Here is a 23,104-nt window from a genome sequence, read left to right as displayed (position 1 = left end):
CAGGTTTGACCCGCTGGCGAGGAGCGATTCGTCGGGAAGCGCGTCAAAACAGAAATGGCGGCTACGACGTCATCATAACTTGTACCGGCTGAAACGTTTACGTAGGGGAAGTAGGGGGGTCACCTCGGGTCACCTCCGAGGGTGTCAATGTACCAGGTGCGGCCTATAATGCTGGATAGCGCTCGCGAACTTCAAAATTCATATAACATACCTTTCAAGCTTTATTCGCTGTCAATATTTTGCAGATGGTACACGCACGTACACGGGAATCGATCCAGCAGGCTATCTCGGCCGCGAAATGTTGTGTCAGTACCCCTTTAAGGAACAGCAGGTGGTCGAAGTTTCCGAAGCCCTCCACTACGGCATGCCTCATAATCATATCTTGGTTTTGACACGTAAAACCCAAGATATTTTTATTGTTGCACTTTTTTTTCAATCTAGAAGTTCAGTAGAGGAAACAATGGGATCTTTCAACTGCACTATGAGCGTACGCTTAATCAAGACTACCATTAACACGTTTCAATGGAGCTCGCATAACGCCCCCTTCAAACAGATTTTTAAAGTTCGAAAAACCTTGGGTAAGCACAGTAGTTTTCATTATACTGCGCGTTAAACTGAGCGTCCGTGGCCGTTTTTTTTTATATATATCATTGTCAAAAGTGTGTTGAACTGGCAACGAGTCCCAAAACACTGATAATGCGTTGCACAAGTACAAGGCGATGCAGAAATGTATGACCCAAGCATGAGATTACGTACCTTGTCGTCGATCTTGTGAGCAATGCAAGTCAATCCTTTGTCGACCTCTGATGGCAGGATGGGCCGCACCCTTAGCGCCACCTGCGAATGTTTGTAAGAAATGCGTCAACCTAAGAGCAGCATTCCGGGCAAGTTGGTAATCCATTACTTCAGTACGATTGCGCAAAAGAGAAAGACACGGACAACAGAGAAAGAGACACGCCCTGCGCAAACTTTCAACTAAAGTGATTGTGCCACTGAACCTGTATACTGGCACAGTGTACACTACGTATGCGTGTAGATGGTTATATAATGACGCAATATAGGTTGCGCCAACGTGTACACGGAATGAAATTCGCGAAATCAGTGACGCTGATGCGACCGCAAAATTTGGGGATAAGTGCGTTAGTTCACCTTCGCTGAGGTTGAGAGCTGGGCTAGTTGGTGACTGATCATTATGCCTGTATGGTTAGGCAGACATAATGCCATACAGGCATAATGATCAGTCACCTTCGCTGGCTCTCGCCGACAAAGAAATGATCTTCTCGGTGATGGAATCTTATAACTCCTAATTGCTGTTTTAGTCCATGCGTAGTTTATATTGCGTCATTTGTAAAACCATGTTACACGCATGCGTAGTCCGTACTGCGTCGTTATATAGGCAGGTTCAGTGGCATAATAAATTTATTAAAAGTTTGCGCTGGTGTGTCGTCTTCTCTGTCGTCCGCGTCTTTTTTTTTTCTTTTTTTGCGCAATCGTACTGAAGGAAAGCATTAACCATGTGTAACCAAGACAGCAGAAAGGCAGCGACGCCTCGAATTCCATGACTCGCGGAGCAGTCACCAGCTCAGTATAAGAGCTATGAGGAGATTAGGAGCCGCGTGCACAAACGTATACCGTATTTACTCGAATCTAGGCCGGCCCCGATTCTAAGCCGACCCCCGAAATTCGCAAAGCCAGAAAATAAAAATCATTGTACTCGAATCTAAGCCGAGACCCCCTCCCCCCTCCCCCACTTTCGCACATTGTTTTTTCGAAAAAAAAGAACATCGGCTTAGATTCGAGTACATACGGTAATTGCCATCGTGAGCAACATGAGCGGACACGGGAGCGCGCATGGCAAATCGCCTCAAACCCCACGATCGGTGATTCGCGGCGACCGCTGTCAGGAACAAAGTTGAAAGGGCGACGCGGTCCCGCTAACTGTTGACACTCCTGCTTCGCTATAATAGTGATGCAAGCAGCTGATTGCACGTCGCCGTTTGCTATGATAAGGTGGATCTGTCACGCAAAGTGCGGCAGTGTGCTGTCCGCGCAAGAATACCGCTTTTTCATTCGCTTGTGTGTGTCCACACAATATCAAGGTACAGCAAAATATGATTACAAAAAATGATCAAGCTCTTTGCTGCGCGTGAGCGCTGCGAGAGTCGCTGCAGCATCAGACCGCTATCTCTGTCATAATGTTCCGCGTGTCGTAAAAGCAGACGCGTGTTGGGAGTGACGGCAGTTCGCGGAAAAGCGTCACCCTTTCCGCTTTATTAATACGAAAACCTTCGATGCCTCATCAGACGTGAAAAGTGACCGTCGGCGTCGTCAACCCGAGTGATGAAAATATCATAGGATGATCATGACGTCCCAGGTCACCAAAATTTGTGAAGTCCCCATGTCGTCGTGATACGACTTCGTCGCCTGGTCACATGTGGGCCGATCCCTCAGACACGTGGCGTGCAGAAAGTTTGCAATGGGGAGTTTTCGAATAGGGTCCCCAAAGCGTTTTGTGTGCGCTGGCTTTGGGTTAAGCAGAATCTAAGTTTTGGAATAGGGTTTTACTGCTCAGTGTTTGTGTGTCACGCTTGCCGCTCCACGGCGACCTGAAAGACAAACTACGAAAAATAATGAAATCTGGCTCAGAAAATCACCTTCGGTACACGTATTGTTTCAATTTTTTTATTTGCAAGTTGGAGTGGTAGTGATAATGAATTCACTGGTAATCTCCATTGCTTCAGTGAGCCCTCATTCTTGCCGTCGTCAGCCAAGACAGCTAGCCACCCTAGCTGCTTTAAGCCTACCAGCTGTCAGATCGACACCTGATCTTAAAAACGTGGTTTATTTTTCGGCGAATTTTTGTTGTAAGCATCTGATATACGATAGGAATAACCTGTACCAGCATTTCTTTATTCATAATGCGATCAAGTACTCAGAAATCAGGTCAGTTTGGCCTTGGCCGAGAGCCGTCACTCCGGTGCGTGCCACCGTGTTTGTTTGACGCAAAGCGTTTTGGGGCAGGCTTCGGGCCTCCCGCTAAATTTGAGAAATTGCGTCGCCAACGCAAAACCAAAACGCTATTTGGGTCTCGCGCAGGCGCAGTGGCCTCGACGCTGTTTCTTTGGGGCACCAAAATGTTTGGGGCCCCTATTTCCAAGTTTCCTAATGTCTCCGATGCCGGCGGCAGTGCAAAACCGCTCTGGGTGCAAAAGGCTTTCGGGAGCGGGGAATCAGTACAAACGGCTGAGAATAAAAAGAAACAGAAAAAGGTTTTCGCCTTCCAGTCAACTTAGGCGAAAGCCTAAGAGACCCTGTGAGGGTGTTTTTTTTTTTTTTTTTTTTTACAGCGCCATTCGAGTATCGGTCGAATTGGGGCTTGAGGCTATTCGCCACGCACTCGCCTGTTCCCGCTCATATGGCAGATGATAACACATAACACGCCCAGACGCTTTGATTCCAGTCGTCTTCTTTAAGCATTTAGAAAGCAGGGAAGTCGATAGACGGTACAAAGGAACACAAAGCAGACACTCAACTCAGAATGATATTTACTGCATGCAAGCAAACAAAAGACGGGTATATTCAAGCGCATGTCGTATATATCTAGTGTCCCGAAGATTCCAGCGTTCGTTCATTTATTTCAGCATTGATCGTCCCTGTAATTCATCAGCGTTCACATTGTCGGGGTAATATTAGGGAACGCAAACCGAATATGACGCAAGTTAACGCTCACATATCTTACATGCATATTCAAGCGTCCATCTTAGATGTCCAGCTTTCCCAAGCGTCCAGCGTTCTTCGTATGCCTCAAGCCTTCATCGTCCAATCATTCACCAGCGTTCGCATTGTCTGGGCTGACGTTAAGGAACCCAAACAGAAGATGCTACAATCTACATACCTTACGACTCTAGGTCTGGGGAGATGTGCGGTGCAGTCAATGCCCGCCACTTATCAGCAAAGCAAATGTGATCACGCCTCCATGTCGCGAGCATAAGCGACGGGCTCTTTCTAATCAGCACCCCTCCAAACCTCTCGGGTCTTCTTATTTGTTATGTGTTTGACTTTCTACATGGTAAAACCTTCTGTGCTCCCTAACGTGTCTTTCTTTCTTTCTTTCTTTCTTTCTTTCTTTCTTTCTTTCTTTCTTTCTTTCTTTCTTTCTTTCTTTCTTTCTTTCTTTCTTTCTTTCTTTCTTTCTTTCTCTCTTTCTTTCTTTCTTTGTTTTCTTTAGTAGTGTCCCCCGAAATCGAACGCGCCGTCACACGAAAAGATTCCAGTCACGGATGAGGGAGAGGGGCTTCTGTTGGCACAAGCACTGACCCGCATTCAAATTAGCGACCGCACTTTTCGAATACTCTATTTTATCATTCATCGCAACTCTTTCTTCTTTTCAACAAGCGAACCTTATGCTGTGCGAACCAATCTGAGCCAGCGCGACAGCCACGGAGAGGTCATCGTTCATTCAACCCCGACCGCAATATCTTTTTATTCATATTGCGGTAAAAAAGAAGGGAAGGGGGGGGACGGGGACGGTTGAGTGGGGCGGTGGGCTACGCAAGTGCGTTGGACCATAGGTGTGTGGGAGATGGGTTATGCTAATCACGCCAATCTGTCTCAAATCAGCTGATTGACCAGGGCGTAGGCTCGATCGCTCGTCCTGCATTTGGAGCCTAGTGGTCGCACCCTTGTCTGTCATACCTTGTATAATCTGCTTCGGTCAGTTCTTTTATTCCTTTTTTTTACTTATTTGCCGCACAACTGCCCCAGATTTCGGTGTTTCCATATAAGTAAAGGTGGACGGCCGAAGTTTCTCCTTTCTGTCGCCGCCGCTGAATTTCTTCTTTTGATGGATAAAGGCGACAGTAAATTGGTGCCGGATTTTCAGTGGGTAATTCTCGCTTGTACTCGTCATATTCTGTATTATCTGCGTGTTTGTAGCACCTTATGAGGTACTTTAGAAGTAATTTTACAGTTTTTGTTTTTAATTTACACACATTTTTTCTAACTTAATCTCGGCGTGAACAGTGAAGGCCATTCTAACATAGTGCTTCCGGACGTCAAGGTATGCACTATCGTACAGGCAACTTCGTTCTGGGGATTCTGCACTGTAACGCTCGCAATATAGGTGAGACGCTGCGAATACTTCGTCATTAATAAAAAATATGTGGGGTTTGAACGTCCCAAAACCACGATATGATTATGAGAGAAGCCGTAGTGGAGGGCTCCGGAAATTTCGACCACTCTGTAGTTCTTTAACGTGTACCTAAATCTAAGTACACGGGCCTCTCGTCATTTATGTCGCTGTGCCCCGGCATCATATTGCCGCGTGTCTTATGTTTCATGAGTTGAAGCTACAACCCCCAAGACTGTCAGCAACGCTCAGCGCAAACCGCGCCACATTGTTCGCGAAGCTTCCCGATCATTGTAGATCGTTTTGTTAAGATTGCGCGCCGCACGCGAATGTTCCAGCTTTGTCGAGAGATAACGCCGCCACCAGCGATATCGCTGGAAAGTTCGACTAGCGCCTGTATAAAAGCCGACACGCTTGACCGCTTGTCAGTTGATCGACGGACGGACGCCCGTGTTCGCCGCTATAATTGTACAGCGTGTATTGCTGCAGCTCTAGTTCTCAGTTTCTCGGCCACAAGTTCGGCCAAATAAACAGTTTCATCTCGGACGCGCTGACTGTTGTCTTCGTCGACGTCACGACCACGTGACATCTGGTGGAGGTGCTGGTGCTTAGACCTTAAGCACCGAGGTGCTTAAGGTCTTAGTCAATAACACTGTCCACGGAAAAGGCACTACCGCCGCGCACTCCGCCAAGAAAGCACGCCTTGAATGTGCTGGTAGACCAGGCCACCATTCCCCCTCGCTCCAGCGTCATCATTTCCGTGGGCACTCATAAATCAGCAGACCTGGAAGGCGTTGTTGAAGGCGACCAGCACCACTTGATTACCCACAAGATTTGCGTCGCAAGAGGAATAGCAGAGCTGCGGGCAGGGAAAGCAACAGTTATGCTCACCAATTTCAGCAACGAGTACAAGCACGCGAACAAAGGCACGACGGTCGCCTACATCGAAGAAATCGTAGAAGCCAGCAATGCTTTCGTCCTCGCCGATTCTCCCGAGCCTACTCCGATGAATAAAGCGCCGCAACCAGCTTTCGACATCAATCCCAGCCTTCAGAAGCACAAACAAGAACAGCTCAAAACCCTGCTCTTGCAATACAAGGACTGCTTTTCGTTGTCGTCAAGAATTAGGCAGACTCCCGTGGCAAAACATCGCATCATAACAGAGGAAAGCGCCAGACCACTCCGTCAGAGCCCGTACAGAGTTTCGACGCGAGAACGCGAGGCCGTGAAGAAACAGGTCGACGAAATGCTACGCGACGACATCATCCAGCCGTCGAAGAGTCCAGTGGGCATCCCCGGTGGTGCTAGTGAAAAAGAAGGATGGGACTCTACGTTTTTGCGTCGATTATCGTCGCCTGAACAAAGTCACGAAGAAGGACGTGTATCCCCTTCCCCGGATAGACGACACTCTGGATCGATTACACAACGCAAAGTACTTTTCGTCGATGGACCTGAAGACCGGTTACTGGCAAATAGAAGTCGACGAGAGAGACCGAGAAAAGACTGCTTTTATAACACCAGACGGCCTGGTCGAGTTCAAGGTCATGCCATTTGGTCTTTGCTCGGCACCTGCGACTTTTCAACGGGTTATGGATACAGTACTGGCCGGCTTGAAGTGACAGACGTGCCTCGTGTACTTGGACGACGTCGTTGTGTTTTCCTCAAACTTCGACGAACACCTTCGGCGTCTTGAAGTTGTACTTCAAGCAATCAAGACCTCCGGACTCACCTTGAAGCCTGAAAAGTGCCGCTTCGCGTACGAGGAGCTCTTGTTCTTGGGTCACGTGATCAGAAAGGATGGTGTTCGCCCTGACCCGCGGAAAACAGCTGCCATCGCTGACTTCCCGACGCCCACCGACAAGAAGGCCGTACGCCGTTTTCTCGGCTTGTGCGCCTATTACAGACGTTTCGTCAAGGAATTTTCACGGATCGCCGAGCCACTGACGCAACTCACGAAGGCCGACGTCGAATTCAGGTGGGAAACGTCGCAAGTTCAAGCATTTCAAGAATTGAAACGACGCCTGCAGACGCCTCCCATACTTGCGCATTTCGACGAATACGCCGATACGGAAATCCACACCGATGCAAGCAGCGTAGGACTCGGCGCCGTCCTTGTGCAAAAGACGGACGGATTCGAAAGGGTCATCAGTTATGCTAGCCGGTCGCTATCAAAGGCAGAAATCAACTACTCCACAACAGAAAAGGAGTGCCTGGCCATCATCTGGGCTACATCGAAGTTTCGCCCCTACCTCTACGGCCGGCCCTTCAAAGTTGTGAGCGACCACTACGCCTTGTGTTGGCTAGCTAACTTGAAGGACCCTTCAGGTCGCCTCGTACGGTGGAGCCTACGACTTCAAGAATTTGACATAACCGTCGTTTACAAGTCCGGAAGAAAACACTCCGACGCTGACTGCCTGTCCCGCGCCCCCGTCGACCCACCGCCGCAGGACGACATGGAGGATGACTGCTTCTAGGGAACCATAAGTGCCGAAGACTTCGCCGAACGACAGCGAGCGGACCCAGAACTCAGGGGCCTTGTGGAATATCTCGAGGGCAGGACCACCGTTGTTCCCAAGGTATTCACGCGAGGACTGACGTCGTTTTTCTTGCGCAACGGTGTTCTCCTTAAGAAGAACTTCTCGCCGCTTCGAGCCGATTCCCTTCTCGTAGTGCCCTCGACATTGCGACCAGAGGTCCTCGAGGCTCTGCATGACGACCCGACGTCTGGACACCTGAGTGTTTCCCGCACGCTCGCAAGAATACAGGAAAAGTACTACTGGCCGCGCCTTGTCGCCGACGTAACTCGCTACGTCAAGACCTGCCGGGACTGTCAGCGACGCAAGACACCGCCGACTAGGCCAGCCGGACTTCTGCAGCCTATCGATCCACCTCGACGGCCGTTCCAGCAAATTGGGATGGACTTACTGGGGCCGTTCCCGACGTCCACTACCGGAAATAAATGGATCGTCGTAGCTACCGACTACCTCACCCGCTACGCCGAGACAAGGGCCCTACCCAGAGGCAGTGCCGCCGAGGTAGCGAAGTTCTTCGTTGAGAACATCCTCCTGCGTCATGGCGCCCGAGAGGTCCTCATCACCGACAGAGGTACGGCGTTTACTGCTGACCTAACTCAGGCAATACTGAGATGCAGCCAAACAAGCCACCGCCGGACCACAGCGTACCACCCACAGACCAATGGCCTCACCGAGCGGCTAAACGAGACCATCGCCGACATGCTGGCCATGTATGTCAACGTTGAACACAAGACGTGGGATGCCATCATTCCGTATGTGACCTTCGCATACAACACGGCCATGCAAGAAACGACGCAAATGACGTACAAGTTGGTCTACGGAAGGAGCCCGGCGACGACGCTCGACGCCATGCTACCGAACGTCACCGACGAAGAAAATCTCGACGCCGCCGCTTACTTACAGCGCGCCGAAGAAGCACGACAGCTCGCCCGCCTGCGCATCAAGACCCAGCAGAACACCGACAGCCGTCGCTACAATCTTCGACGACGCTTCGTGGAGTACCAGCTCGGCGACCGTGTCTGGGTCTGGACACCAATACGACGACGCGGACTGAGCGAGAAGCTTCTGCGACGATACTTCGGACCGTACAGGGTACTTCGACGTCTCGGCGCACTCGACTACGAGGTTGTCCCCGACGGCATCACGAACTCTCAGAGGCGCCGAGCTCGACCTGAGGTCGTGCATGTGGTGCGCCTTAAACCGTACTATGCACGTTAACGCACCAGAGGACTCTAATGTTTGCTTTCTTTATTAGTTTTCTTTAGTATTGCATGTATTCATGTTCTGTTTTTAAGCATCGGGACGATGCTTTTTTCAGAGGGGGGCATTGCCGCGTGTCTTATGTTTCATGAGTTGAAGCTACACCCCCCAAGACTGTCAGCAACGCTCAGCGCAAACCGCGCCACATTGTTCGCGAAGCTTCCCGATCATTGTAGATCGTTTTGTTAAGATTGCGCGCCGCACGCGAATGTTCCAGCTTTGTCGAGAGATAACGCCGCCACCAGCGATATCGCTGGAAAGTTCGATAGCGCCTGTATAAAAGCCGACACGCTTGACCGCTTGTCAGTTGATCGACGGACGACGCCCTGTTCGCAGCTATAATTGTACAGCGTGTATTGCTGCAGCTCTAGTTCTCAGTTTCTCGGCCACAAGTTCGGCCAAATAAACAGTTTCATCTCGGACGCGCTGACTGTTGTGTTCGTCGACGTCACAACCACGTGACAATATCGCTGTCAGTGTCGTGCCGTTCGAGAGATACTGCTAAAAATTTTTGCTTTAATAACCACCACGCTGTGTCGCGGACAGACATAGTCTTAACTCGAAAGTGTTTCATCGAGCAACCCCTTGAGCGAAACACGGCTGGCGAAAGAAGTGAAAAAAAAAAGCCCACGTGACCTACATTGCTGACGACGCCATGTTGTAACGTCACAGTGACGTCGCAGATGATCGAAATTTATGATGTCACATGATGACGTCAGCGTAATCGACTGAAAACTAGGGGTGTGCGAATAGCGAAGTTTCATCTCGAATCGAATAGTGCCGAATAGTGGCCAAAAATATCGAATATCGACTGGAATAGCGAATAGTATATTTACACGAAATGTGTATCACCAGTTACGGCAAGACAATGGAAAAACCAGAGGCGTAACGGCGTGCTGACAGCTTCAATACGAACTTGTTCGGGAGTGGCTTTTGTTTCAGCTTTTATGGGCGCGTAAGCATGTTGATAGAAGAGCCGCCATTCCAGTCAGCAGCGCCACTCCTAACCTCCTAACAGAGGGGGATACGGTAGCTAGTTTTCTTTCCCCTATGGTCGCACAATATGGCTCATCTGACAACGGTAATGTTGTGCTTCATCGCCATGGGTGCTCCGGGCCCAAAAGTCTTCGGGCGCTTGTTCACAGCAGCGTTTTAACTGCGCGCCGGAACGATGAGAGTTTCCAACTACATTGGTGCGGTGTGGCAGTGGCGACTGCCCATCGTGAACGAATTTTTACATGCAAATCCAATTACCGAGGGTTTCGCAGGCCAAAGTCAGGTCGTTTTACGGCACTTGCGGTATACGCGACCGAACTACTCAAGAAGTCCGTGCCTTCGTTTCTGGAGCGATGTTGTGAAGGACTTGACAGTTTTCTAATGTGTTTTTCTACATGCGGAAATGACAATCTCCTTCAAGATCAACATGCGCTCGCTTTCGAACCGGGATGTCGGTGAAAGTTTAACGAACGGCGACGTTAGCTTTAGTTTTAGCCGCCCCACCCCAACCAAGTTGCACCATTAACCTTTGTCGCGTTTTAGATATTCGTCCTGTCGAATTATTCGAAACTTCGAATACTAGCTATTCGAAAGTCGAATCGAATTATTCGATTAGGAACTACTCGATTCGCATTCGAAACTCGAATATTCGCACACCCCTACTGAAAACGTAAAGGTAACATGATATGTGTCTCTCACACTGCTGCGGATCGTTATGTCTTGCAGGAAGTCTGGTCCCCCATTGCACAACTTAACGCATTACCAAGTACGCAGAAGGCTTTCGCCTTCAAGTGTCGTCATCGTGTTACGTAACACGATGACATCATCACATAATATCGCCGCTTCGACAAAGTTGTGCCGATCCGGGAGGCAGTGCACGTTGGGTGCAGAAAGTTTTCGAGGAGAGGGGTATCAGTACAATTGACGGAAAAGGAAAATGAGATGGCTTTCGCCTTCGAGTCGCCTTAGTGAAATGCATAAAGGATCATGCGTCTTTTACCTGTATTTCTGCCGTATCCAAACCTCCTTGGTCGTATCAACTGTGTTTAGGAAAGAAAGCGATTTGAAAACACTGTATGTAGCTGATAGCTAAACTCTTAAGGTTTGACATTAAAAACGGAAGTTGCCCTTGCCGTAGTACACATCAGCTCACGTAACTCTATAGGTAATCCTGGTCTTTCATGCGCTTTTGCTTGAAATAGTTCGTTCGTCCTTCAACAATCCACAAATCGGAACAAATGCATTTGCCATGTTGCGCTTGATGCGTGTGGCTTTTAAGCTATACTGCTAGACAAGAGGGCGAGAGCTCGATTCCAGGCACCGGAGCCGCCGCATTCCTATTTGCGTGAAAGGCGAACACATCCAGGCACCTGTAGGTTGAGGGGCGCACCAAAGAACTCCACGTTGTAAGAAATTATTAAGGCAAAAGAAAGCCTTGCATGGCTGATTAGACGAAAAGGCCGGCGTGATCACAAAACGGTACAAAAGAGTCACACTGTATATTATGCATTCGCATAAGCCGAATCGATGGCGAAGGCCAGTCGATCAATCATACACTCGATCGGTTTGACAACACAACCACCCCTCCCTCACCCCCACCGAAAATTCTAACGCGGTAGCGTTAAAGAGCTCGTTTCGCGGAAATTCCGATGTCTGTGGCGGTGTCGGCGTTGTTGGTTGTGAGGGAAAATTAGCGTTGTCCGTAAGCGAAAATTCGAAATTGACGCTAATAAATAAAAATCTTCCGTGTTAGTGGGAATCGAAACCAGAGCTTCTGCGTGGCAGAAAGATGTTCTACCACAGAGCCACGCCAGTGCTTGAAACTGTTTCGGGGGGAAAAAAAAAGAAAGCTTATGCGAATGTCAAGGAGTGCGCGGAGTCTCCTTAACGCGCGTAATACTGCGTGGCAGAAGCGTAGAATCTCATCAGGCGTCAAAACATGTGACCTACGCAGCGAGTGCTTGGTTTAAAGGCCCGCCAATTACAAAGCGGACGGACACAATTAATCATTATCAGCAACAGCATCAGCCCAAGTGTGCAGCTGTGCTGGTGCGCGTGTTGCCATACGGACACGTAGTGGGTACATCGTCACTTCGCAAAAGGACGAATTATGGCGTAGTAAGCCCTTCGCACATTCGGCAGGCATTACCAAATCATGAACGGTAGTTACCACTATCCCTCAAGATGAAGGTATATAACAGTTGCATCTTAAGGGTACTTACCTACGGAGCAGAAACCTGGAGGCTTACAAAGAGGGTTCAGCTTAAATTGAGGATGACAGAGCGAACAATGGAAGGTGTAACCTTAAGGGACAAGAGGCCAGAGTGGGTCAGGGAGCAAACGGGTGTTAAGGACATCTTAGTCGAACTCAAGAAGAAGGAATGGACATGGGCAGGACAGAGCACGTAGGCAAGATAAGTGTTGGTCATTAAGGGTAACAAAGTGGATTACAAGAGAAGGCAAACGCGCGAAGGAGAGGCAGAAGGTTAGGTGGGCAGATGAGATTAAGAAGTTTGCGGAGATAACTTGGCAGCAGCAAGTGCAGGACCGCGTTCATGTGAAACTAAAATGAAGATCTGTGCGTTAGATTACAGTATGAGAAAAAAAAATGGACGCGACCCGGATCGTTGACTTCGGTGTCTGCTGGCGGCACTCGCGCCATGGCGTTCGTGTGCCATAGCATATTCCCTGGGTTAACATTGTTTTTTGTGGCGCGCCAAAGTGGATCTTTGAGGCCACGCAGAAAGAGGCGCGTGTTTGAGATTTTGTCCGACAGGTGCCGCAACAATCACAAGAGAACCATCTGTTTTATCAATGAACTGATTCAATTAATTTTCATCAATTCTTCTGAGTTAATTGCACTTTATAATAAACGTGCTCCGATAGCACATGTATCCAATATAACTCTTAACTTGAACCAGAAACATCGATTTCGTGCCAGTTATGTTTTCTTACAATACATTTTCTGAATATTCGGATAACTGGAAGTGCTCGTCAGCGTTCGTCAGCGTCTGGAAGGGTCCCACAAATGACGCATCGCGCGATCACGGAAACGCGCGGCTTTTAAGTATTTGCAAAAGAAACTTTCCCGATGCGTACAATCCACATGCCTGCTTAAATTTCGGTGTAGAAAGAGCTTTATTTACACTACCACAAAACTCAGCGAAGCATTCATTGAAAATATTCGCCCGTTTGCACCGCGGGTACAACGCATTCATGTGGTTCGGATATATTAACAATGTTCTAGCGTGTGTGTATGTGTATATGTGAGTTTACTTCTCGTGTGATAAATTCTAGTGGGAATAGGTGACAAGTGTTAATGACAATATTTCCACACATTAAAAGAATGTAAGCGTGCAGCCCAGTAGCTTCTCCTTCGAAGAGTATGGGCCCGCTATTAAAGGGCCACTAAACCACCAACAGACGCTGGCGTGCTCCTCTCTGTGCCTTTCCTTCATGGACAACAGCCGTCATGACGTCACCTGCATGATTAGGTGACGTGTCGAGCAAGAGACGCTGTCAATGGGCGAACAAGAGCCTGTTTTCTGCTAGCAGATGCCCGCGCTTCTTGCGTTTTCACGTCGGACGCTGAGGAAGGGCACTCGGAGAGGCGGATAGACGAGCCGACGAACGCAGCCTAGCGAAGGAAAGAGCGAAACGACAAAGCGCGTGCAACTCCGCCAGCGTTCGCAGTAGACTCGTGCACAACTGCAACGCCACAACCAGTGGCGTAACTAGGGTGGGGCAAGGGGGTACAAGTGCCCCGGGCGCCATTTGGAAGGGGGCGCCGAGACGAGTCCGCCCAACATGTGGCCGACGACACAAACATGTTCCTGGGCACATGTTTCCGAAAGGTAAAACCAAAAATCCGTAAAGAATCCGTGAAGCCAATTATTATGGCATTATGTTCGACACGACTTCCGACCAGGTACACCGTGAGCAAATGTCAGAGGTTGTGCGATACGTGGAAGTTGGCTTCGATGAGAAATCAGTTAATGTAGAGGAAGGAAGATGTTGAGAGCTTCGTTAAGGTGATCCTAAGCAAGCTGAAGAGGACAAAATGGACCTACAGGACTGTCGGTCACAGTGCCACGGCAACGCTGCCGTGATGGCTGGACAAAAAGGTTGTGTTAGTCAAAGATTAGCGGGAAAAAAACGAAATGGCAATCCTCGTAAACTGCGAAAATCACTTGCCTAACTTGGTTGGAGTACATGCTGCAAAAAAAGACATCATGGTGATTACCTATTTTGCACCATCGAAGCATTTTACATGTTTGTTTTTTGTTTGTTTGTTTTTTTTTCGCTCAACGCACCGTTAGGAAAAACTAAAAGATGCGGGGCCTGTTTTTGACAAGTCAGAGTCGGAGAGCAGGTGGCGTGCAAGGGTCGAAGTGGTGAAGCCAGTCGGTAGGTACCTTGAGGAGATACTTGAAGCTTTCCAAGGAATGACAGATAACGACAAAGAAACGAGCGAAACGAGAAGTTGCACAAGCTGATGTTAAGTCTTGATTTTTTTTATTGTGCTCGGCTTTTGGAACAAGATACTGGTTCGCGTAGGTTGTGTTCAAAAAAGGCTGCAATATTCAGAAATGAACTTCTATGATGCTGCCTTAGACATGACAGCTCTCGGAGGATACTTTCATGACGAAAGAGAAACTCTGTTGACTGAGTCACTCGATGGTCTCTGTGAGTTGTGGGATGTCGATGTTGAAAGGCGTTCACGAAAAAAAAGCAGATGCCTGGTGAAAAGTCGAAAGGAGAAGAGTTAACGGCAGGGAATAGAAAAAGGCCGTAAAAATCTCACTCGACTGTCTTCATTCTGAAATCGACGAGAGGTTTACACCGATGCCAAATATGGCTTTCTCCTGCACATTAACAAGTTGTGCTATAGCGAAGACAAAAACGAGATAAAACAAAGTTCTACACCTTTCGCGAGTTTTACAGTTCCGACGTTAACGCGCAGGACCTCTATCAAGAGATCTTAGATTACCGACTGGTGCTTTCACGACGGGTTGACCAGAAAGTGTCAGGACCTGAATAACTTCTGAAATTTATATTAGAGTATGGAGATGACAGTGTATTCCCCAACCTTCGCGTCGCCATTCAGAGAATGTTAACCATTGCAGTTTCCATCGCTGTGAGAGGTCCTTCAGCAAGCTTATTGATACTTTCCTATTTGCAAGCCACAATAGGCAGGACAGACTTTTTGATCTTGCTCTACTGAGTGTGGAAAGGGAAGAAGCTGAAAAAACCAACTTTGATGTCATTATAGAACAGTCTGCTTCATCGAAAGCAAGAAAAGTGCTGCTCTAGTTCTGACAGTTCGTCCTAGTGTATAGTCTTCTTTATATTGGTGTTATTAATAACCATGCAAATGATGCAAATAAAGCATTTAAATACAAAGAACTCGTTTTTCTTGAGAACAATTGTTCACAATCAACATCAGCACTGGCGTCATAAAAGGCAATAATATGCGACAACGAGAGGACAAGCGGGCTTGCCGGAACGAGTTTTTTAACGCGTCATTTGGCAGTTGGCACTGATAAAAAAATGTAGGCATAGCATGCAGATTTGATGTATGCAATCATTTTGAACAGCACATTTCATGGTAATGCAGAGAAAAACGGAAGAACTGTTTACACCCGTACTTCGTTTTTCTCTTTTGTGTGGTTGTATGTAATTATGAACAACGGTTGACTGGCAAGGTTCATTTCTTCTTGCACTTTTATTGCGATAGCAATTATATGGACAGTCTCGGCTGGATTTTGCCGTCGCCGTCGTCATGCACCGTATATGTATAAGTATATATATATATATATATATATATATATATATATATATATATATATATATATCAAAATCCCAAAGAAAATTAATTCAGAAAAATGCTTCCGAAGCGCGGAATCGAACCAGCGACCTCTCTTTCCGCAGCGCGTGACGCTAACCACTACGCCAGAAAGCACAGATCCTTCAGGTAGCTAACGGCGAGCGTTATATACATACCCTTTACCGCTGGCAGGACTCAGAGACGGCAGGCGCTTATAAGCGTTTCTTCATTACCAGCGTGATGACGCGAGGAGCGCGACGGGTGGATTTAAAAGTCGTCGGCGAGCTCGCTCGCTTCTTCTTACATTTGCGCAGGGAGAGCCTTGCCCTTCCGCTGTCTGCTCGCGCGGTTTTCTCGTGGTGAGGGGAAGAGGGATGTTTCGAGCTTTCACCGTGATGTCCGCGCTCATGCTACGGAGCGTACGAAGGATAGCAGATGATTTTTAAGGGCTCGTTTATCTTTGTTAGACACAATATTAATGAGAACTAACAGACAATAACAGACAATAATGCTAAATACTACAGATAACACCTCCTATACTTTCCTTGGCGTTATTGTCTGTTAGTTCTCATTAATATTGGAGCGTACGAAAGTCACTCGAGCTCAAGGGACGCCACTAGACGAACAAACAGAAGATGAGCGCGAACTGTGTCACAGCTCGACACAACGTTCTAGTAACGTTGGCTCGACACTTGAAGCACGCTAGTTTCCTTCACTGCTTCTGCCGCCTTTGCAACAGGAGCGCTGTTCAAATTGAGAGCATCCATTGGCGAGCCTCACTTCGTATAACATTAGTTTCTTGCTATTGCATCATTCCTTCGCCATTGCGGCGAAACTGTGACTTTTTTTCTAACCTTTTCAACTTCTGGAGTATCGTACGATGCATGGATGTGCAAGAGGCCTATAGTCCACTGTATAGTGAACAATCAATAAATAAATCGCTCATTCGCTTGCCTAAAACAGCCAGACGATCTTTGTGCACGTGGATAATAATAATAATAATAATAATAATAATAATAATAATAATAATAATAATAATAATAATAATAATAATAATAATAATGAGGAGGAGGAGGAGGAGGGGCGCGGAAGTATTTTTGCCATGGGCGCCGTCCTACCCAGTTACGCCACTGGCCACAACTAAATTTCGACCTCTGCGTGGTTTAGGGGCCCTTTGAAGCTCAGCACGATCAAGAAAAGTTTATCCACCTCGTAACGCTTGGCTCAAAGCCAGAAAAATGCAACGCAGAACAACTACTCGCTGACTGCTTCGCGTGAAACCGAGAGAGTTCTTGCTAACTGGTTTCCGTGCGGAGAATAACTACTCGTCCTCTGCTATTAAAATGATGCACAGCAGGAATTAGAAGGCCGACGTTTCCACGTGAAATATTGCATTTGGCTGCGCAGCGTTATCAGGATCCTTGAGAAATTTTGCCAGGACAAGCAAGTTCTCGGTCTAAAACCGGCGAAACAAACGTGTGTCCTTATAGTAAAGTCAATTAGTATTTTGTACTCTTCGTCGATCATTGCGTTAAAGAAGCGCCTGCTCATGAGGACTACAGCCACACTGCAGTATGTGCTGCAAAGTTTAAAGATATTGAAGTACACCTTGCTCTAAATAGCACTCGTACAGGAATTACACATACAGAGCTGCTCTTTTAAAGACGATAGTCTTGGGATACTTAAACGGCGAAATCTTGGTCTGTCTTTGTGTCTGTCTTTCTGTTTGTCGGCACGTCACTCGATTCAGCCACTCGGCCAAAGTTGAACCACTTGCCCAAGGGCCAGCCATCTTGAATGGTTGACTAGGTTCATACTTGTGCACATTGTCGATCAAAAAGTAAACATTACGCATATCTGAGGCGCAACATCACTAGGTAAGTATTAGGTGGTGTGTTCCTTTAATAGAAAACGCATACATACGCAATTATAAAGACCCTAGTTTCTTAAGCTGCGCTGAAAATGCGACTGCGCTGAAAGTTGACTTCCTCCGTGACCTCTGCACGAGCTCATTGTTGTGTTTCGGTTTCGGTTCTGTATTGAACTGTACAAATGCCATGGGGCGCCGCTCTGGCATTCCTGTTTTACTCAGGCGACGTGTAAATAAAAGTGCGTGTGGAGAGTACTCGTTAAGTGCGGACGTTTCTTCTGCTTCGGCGCTTCGCGCCAAACCGCGTGTTCGGGCTGGCTGGCGTCCCCGCCGGTCGCGTTGGCCACCGCCGGTATTCGGCTGCTGCTGCGCCGGGACTACCAGCCCGCAACACAGCACTCATGTTTCCCGACGTATTGCCAGATGGCGTCCATATCTCACGCAGCGCCTCTTCTATCGTCTTTAGACGACATTTGCAGCGAAGCACGCAGATACGCGGCCAATTTTTTGTAAACACAGCCTAGCGCTCTCCCATAGTATAGAGCACTATAGAGTAGAGTAACATAGTAATGTTTACAACGTTACTTTACGCGCATAGCGCTTTAGATCGTTTCACCTTTCTCTAAACACTACAGCAAGATGTCTGTTCCCCCTTGTCATTTTTCTGGACTCACGCCACTGAGCACAAATATGAGTCTAAATCCTTCACCTTTCATGCTAAATAGCCATTTTCTCCTAGCTTATCGCGATGGCTTTTCACTCTGGCATGGCAGATTAAACAGTGTTCTGAATCGTCAACCATTTTCCTAAATATACAAGTGAACTCCTTCAGTTCATTTCTATAAGTTTTCGAGCAACACTTCACCTTAAGGGGACACTAAAAAGAAAAGCGGATTTTTTCTCGTATTAGTAAATGACTCATTCACAATACCGAAGTCACTATATATATACATATATATATGCATACGTTTGCCACGACAGTACGCTCGGTAAACGAAAAAACGCGCAAAAAGAAAACGCGGGTGGCGACGCCACCTTGAAGTACCCGCACCAATCGCCGTGACGTCATAGAATTGAACGACGTCTACTGGGGCCTACGTAGTTACTAATCCGCAAAAAAAAATGAAGTACAATGTCTTCTAAGGGGGCCATTGACTTACCGCAAGATGTTCCAGGAAATGTCGTCGAGCCACTGTGGCCAGAATACGAAGAAATACACTTTGAAATCTGCGACGTCACGCGCTGTGATTTCGTCGCGAGATTTCAAAATAAAACTTCGACTTTGATTTTCTCCTCTATTACAAAATGCATGGTGGTGAAATTAACGACATTATAGTTTTCAGATCCATATTTGTCAGTCTGAAACGATTCATTGTTTCTCTTTAGTCACCCTTTAAGCTTCTATTTTTCAATGATGCTCACGCATGCTTGGTCTGTGTCACGTTTCTTCCTTATACTCTTTTGCCGACACATGGTGATCCCAATAAGTCGTAAGACTTCTATTAAAAGCACAATCACAATTCTCGACATGCACACTTAGAAACCACCTCTAGATTATTTGTTCGCCACTCAAATATTTCTGGAGCACGGCCTCTCCCTGTCTCAACCCGTACGTGCTATTTCGAAACCTGTGTGATTGAAGAACTCGCTGCGGGCCAAGTTTCCGTTGCGTCACAAGTGGGCGGACACTGATTAGGAGAAGTGCACACGCAATGAGCTGATTTCAACACATGGGTGGAGCATTCTCTTGAAGTGTGCAAGAAGCCAAAACGACACTAGAAAAACGATTGCTAGTGCTAGAGGGCGTATGATATATATATTATATATATATATATATATATATATATATATATATATATATATATATAATATATATATATATATATATATATATATATATATATCACTTTATCTGTGACCAACGCCCGAAAACTCGCGCAAGCTTTTTTCTTTGACCGGCTTGGACTCCCTACAATACCCCTTTTTCCCTTACATCACGTGACTACTTTGAGCAGTCGATAGGCCTTCACCTTCTTAACTTATATCCAATATACAAAACGCCATCGACGCTTTAGTTTCGGTAGAGTGCTGCATGTTCAGTATAAATACTCTCCCTCATTTTCTCATGCAGGTATTTCCACAGCCCTCGTTTCCTCCCGTGGGCAGTGGCGAGCTCTTTCCCTGTGCATTATGTGGTTACACCCAGCGCTAACCATGCTAGACCACTATCTGAAGACAGGAGTTACATCAAAAAGAAAGAAAGAAAGAAAGAAAGAAAGAAAGAAAGAAAGAAAGAAAGAAAGAAAGAAAGAAAGAAAGAAAGAAAGAAAGAAAGAAAGAAAGAAAGAAAGAAAGAAAGTGTACCGCCACCTTTGACGTCGCCTCGCCGCATATTAAATCGATCACGATGGCGGGGTGTTTCGTCAGTACCTCTTCTGTCCGGAGCTCGTATAAGCTGATTGGTCAGGGCGTGGTCACCACACCAGCCTTGCTGTTTGCTAGCTTTGCTTTATCGTTTGTTTGTTTTTTTTTGGTGAACTCTCGTGGTTATCTTTCCTCAATTTCCTCATCCTTCTTTGTGGCACTTTTCTTCGAGTGGTGTGCATTAGTGTTTCTATTTGTCTTGTGCTTTTCTGTCGCCTTTATTTTTAATTAATCAAGGAGATTGCTCCAAGTGCGTAGGGTGTCTGCGTGCAACTAATTATAAGCCTGCGGTGTCCAGTTTACTACTTGTTTCACGGAAATCTGGGCTCGACAGCTGTTCCAATATTTTTAAGTTTTTCAAACGTGAAAATTAGTTATTCGCCTGTTTGCTAATCGCTAAAGAAACTTACCTCACTTCAGTTACATTTCTCGCTATGCACTGTTTTTCTGACAGAGCGCACTTCACAAAGTGCTATCGCCGTTATGAAGGCATCGCTTATTTCAACATATCATAGTAATATCAGGAGTTTTAGGTGCCCAAAGCACGACATGATTACAAGGAAAGCTATAGTGGAGAGGCACCTAAAATTTCGACCATCCGGTGTTCTTTACTGTGCACTGACTTCGCGCAGTACACGGGCATCAAGCACTTCAGCCTTCATAGATATGCAACCGTGACGGCCGGGGTCGAACACGCAACCTTCGATTCAGCAGCTGAGCATCGTAATCAGTGTATCAACGCGGCGGACGTATTTCGTCATATCGGTCAATGAATCGATCAGTATATCCAATCATTGACACCTTAGCCAAAAAGTGTACATTCTGAAGCTGAAGCTCTCAATTCAATTAAGTGGTATGTATTGCTCAAGTTCTTCCATGTGATAAATTCGAATTACACCGTATATAGTGAAGGGCTCTGGATTCCTTTAACCACCTTGGGATCACTAACGGGCACCTAAGCATATTGCGTAATGATTAATAGTTCTGATGTTTATGTCTTTCTGCTTCCTGCCTGTGATGGTAATAATCAAAAGAACCCGATAATCCAGCACATGAATGCGCGCTGATGGTTATTGTGTTATCGTTTTTTTTTTTCTTTTTGTCGTGATACGACTTTTCTGCGACAATTTACAAAACGCGTCAACGATTTTCTGCCATTTCACTGCGGTAGCAATTATATGGGCACTCTCAACGGGTTTTTGCCATCGCCATCGTGTTCCACGTAAAGTTCAAATCGCCAACATCGCCCAGTGCATCGCGTGTTATACCCACGAGTAAGCGCCGACGACGAACGCGGCTGAAACAGGGATGAAACGAGCCGGCCAGCTCCGTCGCACGGAGTGCGCATGCGATAACATCATCCAGCGTGCGAGTCCGGCCGTCGATTGCTCCTCAACCAATCAGGCGAAGGAGCGCGAAGGGACGTTGGGGAAGAGGGGGTAGGGCTGCGTAGCTCTAAGCAGCTGCGAACTTTGATCATGTGGGTGCGGTCGCGAGCACTGGCGCACGCGCTATCTCGGCAGGCATCAGCAAAGGGCTCGCATACCCTTCTCTGGCGGCTTCGCATTAACACAGAAGCTTCACAAAAACCGCTTCCCTCCCTGGAGCAGCTGTATATTGTTACACAAGAGTTTTGCAGAGTAACTCGAGATCGGGTCCAAAAGAGTTAGGTGCTAACGTCGTTTCGCATAACATTACAATTTGTTGATATCGCATTTATTTCTTCTCCCTTGGGGCGAGACAGCTTTTTTTTCTTGTCTATAAATAAATTGAATCGAAATCCTCTGCAGAGGTGAAGCCCATGTTCGTGCACTGAGCGGTAGCACGCTCTGATCACGGACCACATTAGCGTATACAGTTAAGTCAACAAAAAAGGTATTGATCGGTCGTTCGGAAGCATCAACTGTTCAATGGACCGATTCGTGACAGCGTAAGTCGCCCTTTCAATCTCTTAATCAATTCGACAGTGACCTCATCGGTGACCTCATCGATCACTGAAGGACACCGGCCGAACACTCAGCTAGTATATATACGACCAGCCTCTGACGTCACGATGTTTGACTAAGAGGTCATGTCTAATGATCCCAGGCCCAGTGACCTGTTGCTTTGTAAACATTGCCTTGAATTGAATTGTGTTTATTCACAACAAGGTTGCGAGGATGATCAGGCAAAAAAAGCTGCATTGCGCAGCTTGAGTCAATCAGTCAATGCCCCGTAAGCATGCAGGGTCACGCGCAATTGTTTGTCGAGCCGCATACGGTATACAGGCGACAGATGTGGTTCGTTTTTCAGTGTAAGCGATGCGTATACCCCACGCATCGCTTACAAGGAGGGTACAACGTAAATTGAGGATCACGCAGCGAGCCATGGAAAGGAAAATGACAGGGTAACCTTAAGGGACAAGAAGAGAGCAGAGTGGGTCAGGGAACGAACGGGTGCTAAGGACATCTTAGTCGAAATCAAGAAGAAGAAATGGACATAGGCAGGTCATGCAGTGCGTAGGCATGACAACCGCTGGTCATTAAGAGTGATTGGATTCCAAGAGAAGGCAAACGCGCGAGGGGGAGGCAGAAAGTTAGGTAGGCAAATGAGATTGGGAAGATTGCAGGAATAAAGTGGCCGCAGCTAGCGCAGGACCGGGTTGGTTGGCGGAATGTGGGAGAGGCCTTTGCCCTGCAGTGGGCGCAGTCAGCCTGATGATGATGACATGATGATTCCCCACGCCAAGACCAAAGCTGCTTAACTGATGGCCTCCGATATTTGACGTTATGATTCCGAAAAGAACGTATTCGTCGGTTATCTCGGAGGCTGCGCTTAGCCCTTCTGGCTTCATACTAAGTAACGGGTCAGGTCTAACGATCTCGGGCCCAGGGACCTGATGCTTTGTATACACTGCCTTCAACGTTTGCACGTCATTCAACGGGCCGTAAGCGTGGGTGTCACACACAATCGTTTCTGAAGGCAAATATGGGACAGGTCATAGATGATGTCCATATTGTGACTCCTCAGACGCAGTTTGAGTGAGTCAAATGTAAGCGATGCGTACGCCTTACGGCAAGGCGAAG

The 23,104-nt window shown here is 47.2% G+C and overlaps 1 protein-coding gene across 3 annotated transcripts in view; it reads right to left on the bottom strand.

Annotated features, from left to right (window-relative positions):
* The window catches only part of LOC119400059 (kinesin-like protein KIF19), a 428,957-nt gene that overhangs the window by 368,237 nt on the left and 37,616 nt on the right, over positions 1-23,104 (bottom strand). For all 3 annotated transcript variants that reach the window (XM_037666980.2, XM_037666981.2, XM_049417951.1), the window contains exon 2: positions 757-837. In XM_037666980.2, the coding sequence (XP_037522908.1) occupies positions 757-837 (81 nt within the window). The remainder of the gene's footprint in view (positions 1-756; positions 838-23,104) is intronic.

The sequence above is a fragment of the Rhipicephalus sanguineus genome, chromosome 7 (assembly GCF_013339695.2).
Source record: "Rhipicephalus sanguineus isolate Rsan-2018 chromosome 7, BIME_Rsan_1.4, whole genome shotgun sequence".
Taxonomy (NCBI): domain Eukaryota; kingdom Metazoa; phylum Arthropoda; class Arachnida; order Ixodida; family Ixodidae; genus Rhipicephalus; species Rhipicephalus sanguineus.
The sequence above is the reverse complement of the archived record's forward strand: the minus strand, read 5'-3'. Positions and strand labels throughout refer to the sequence as shown.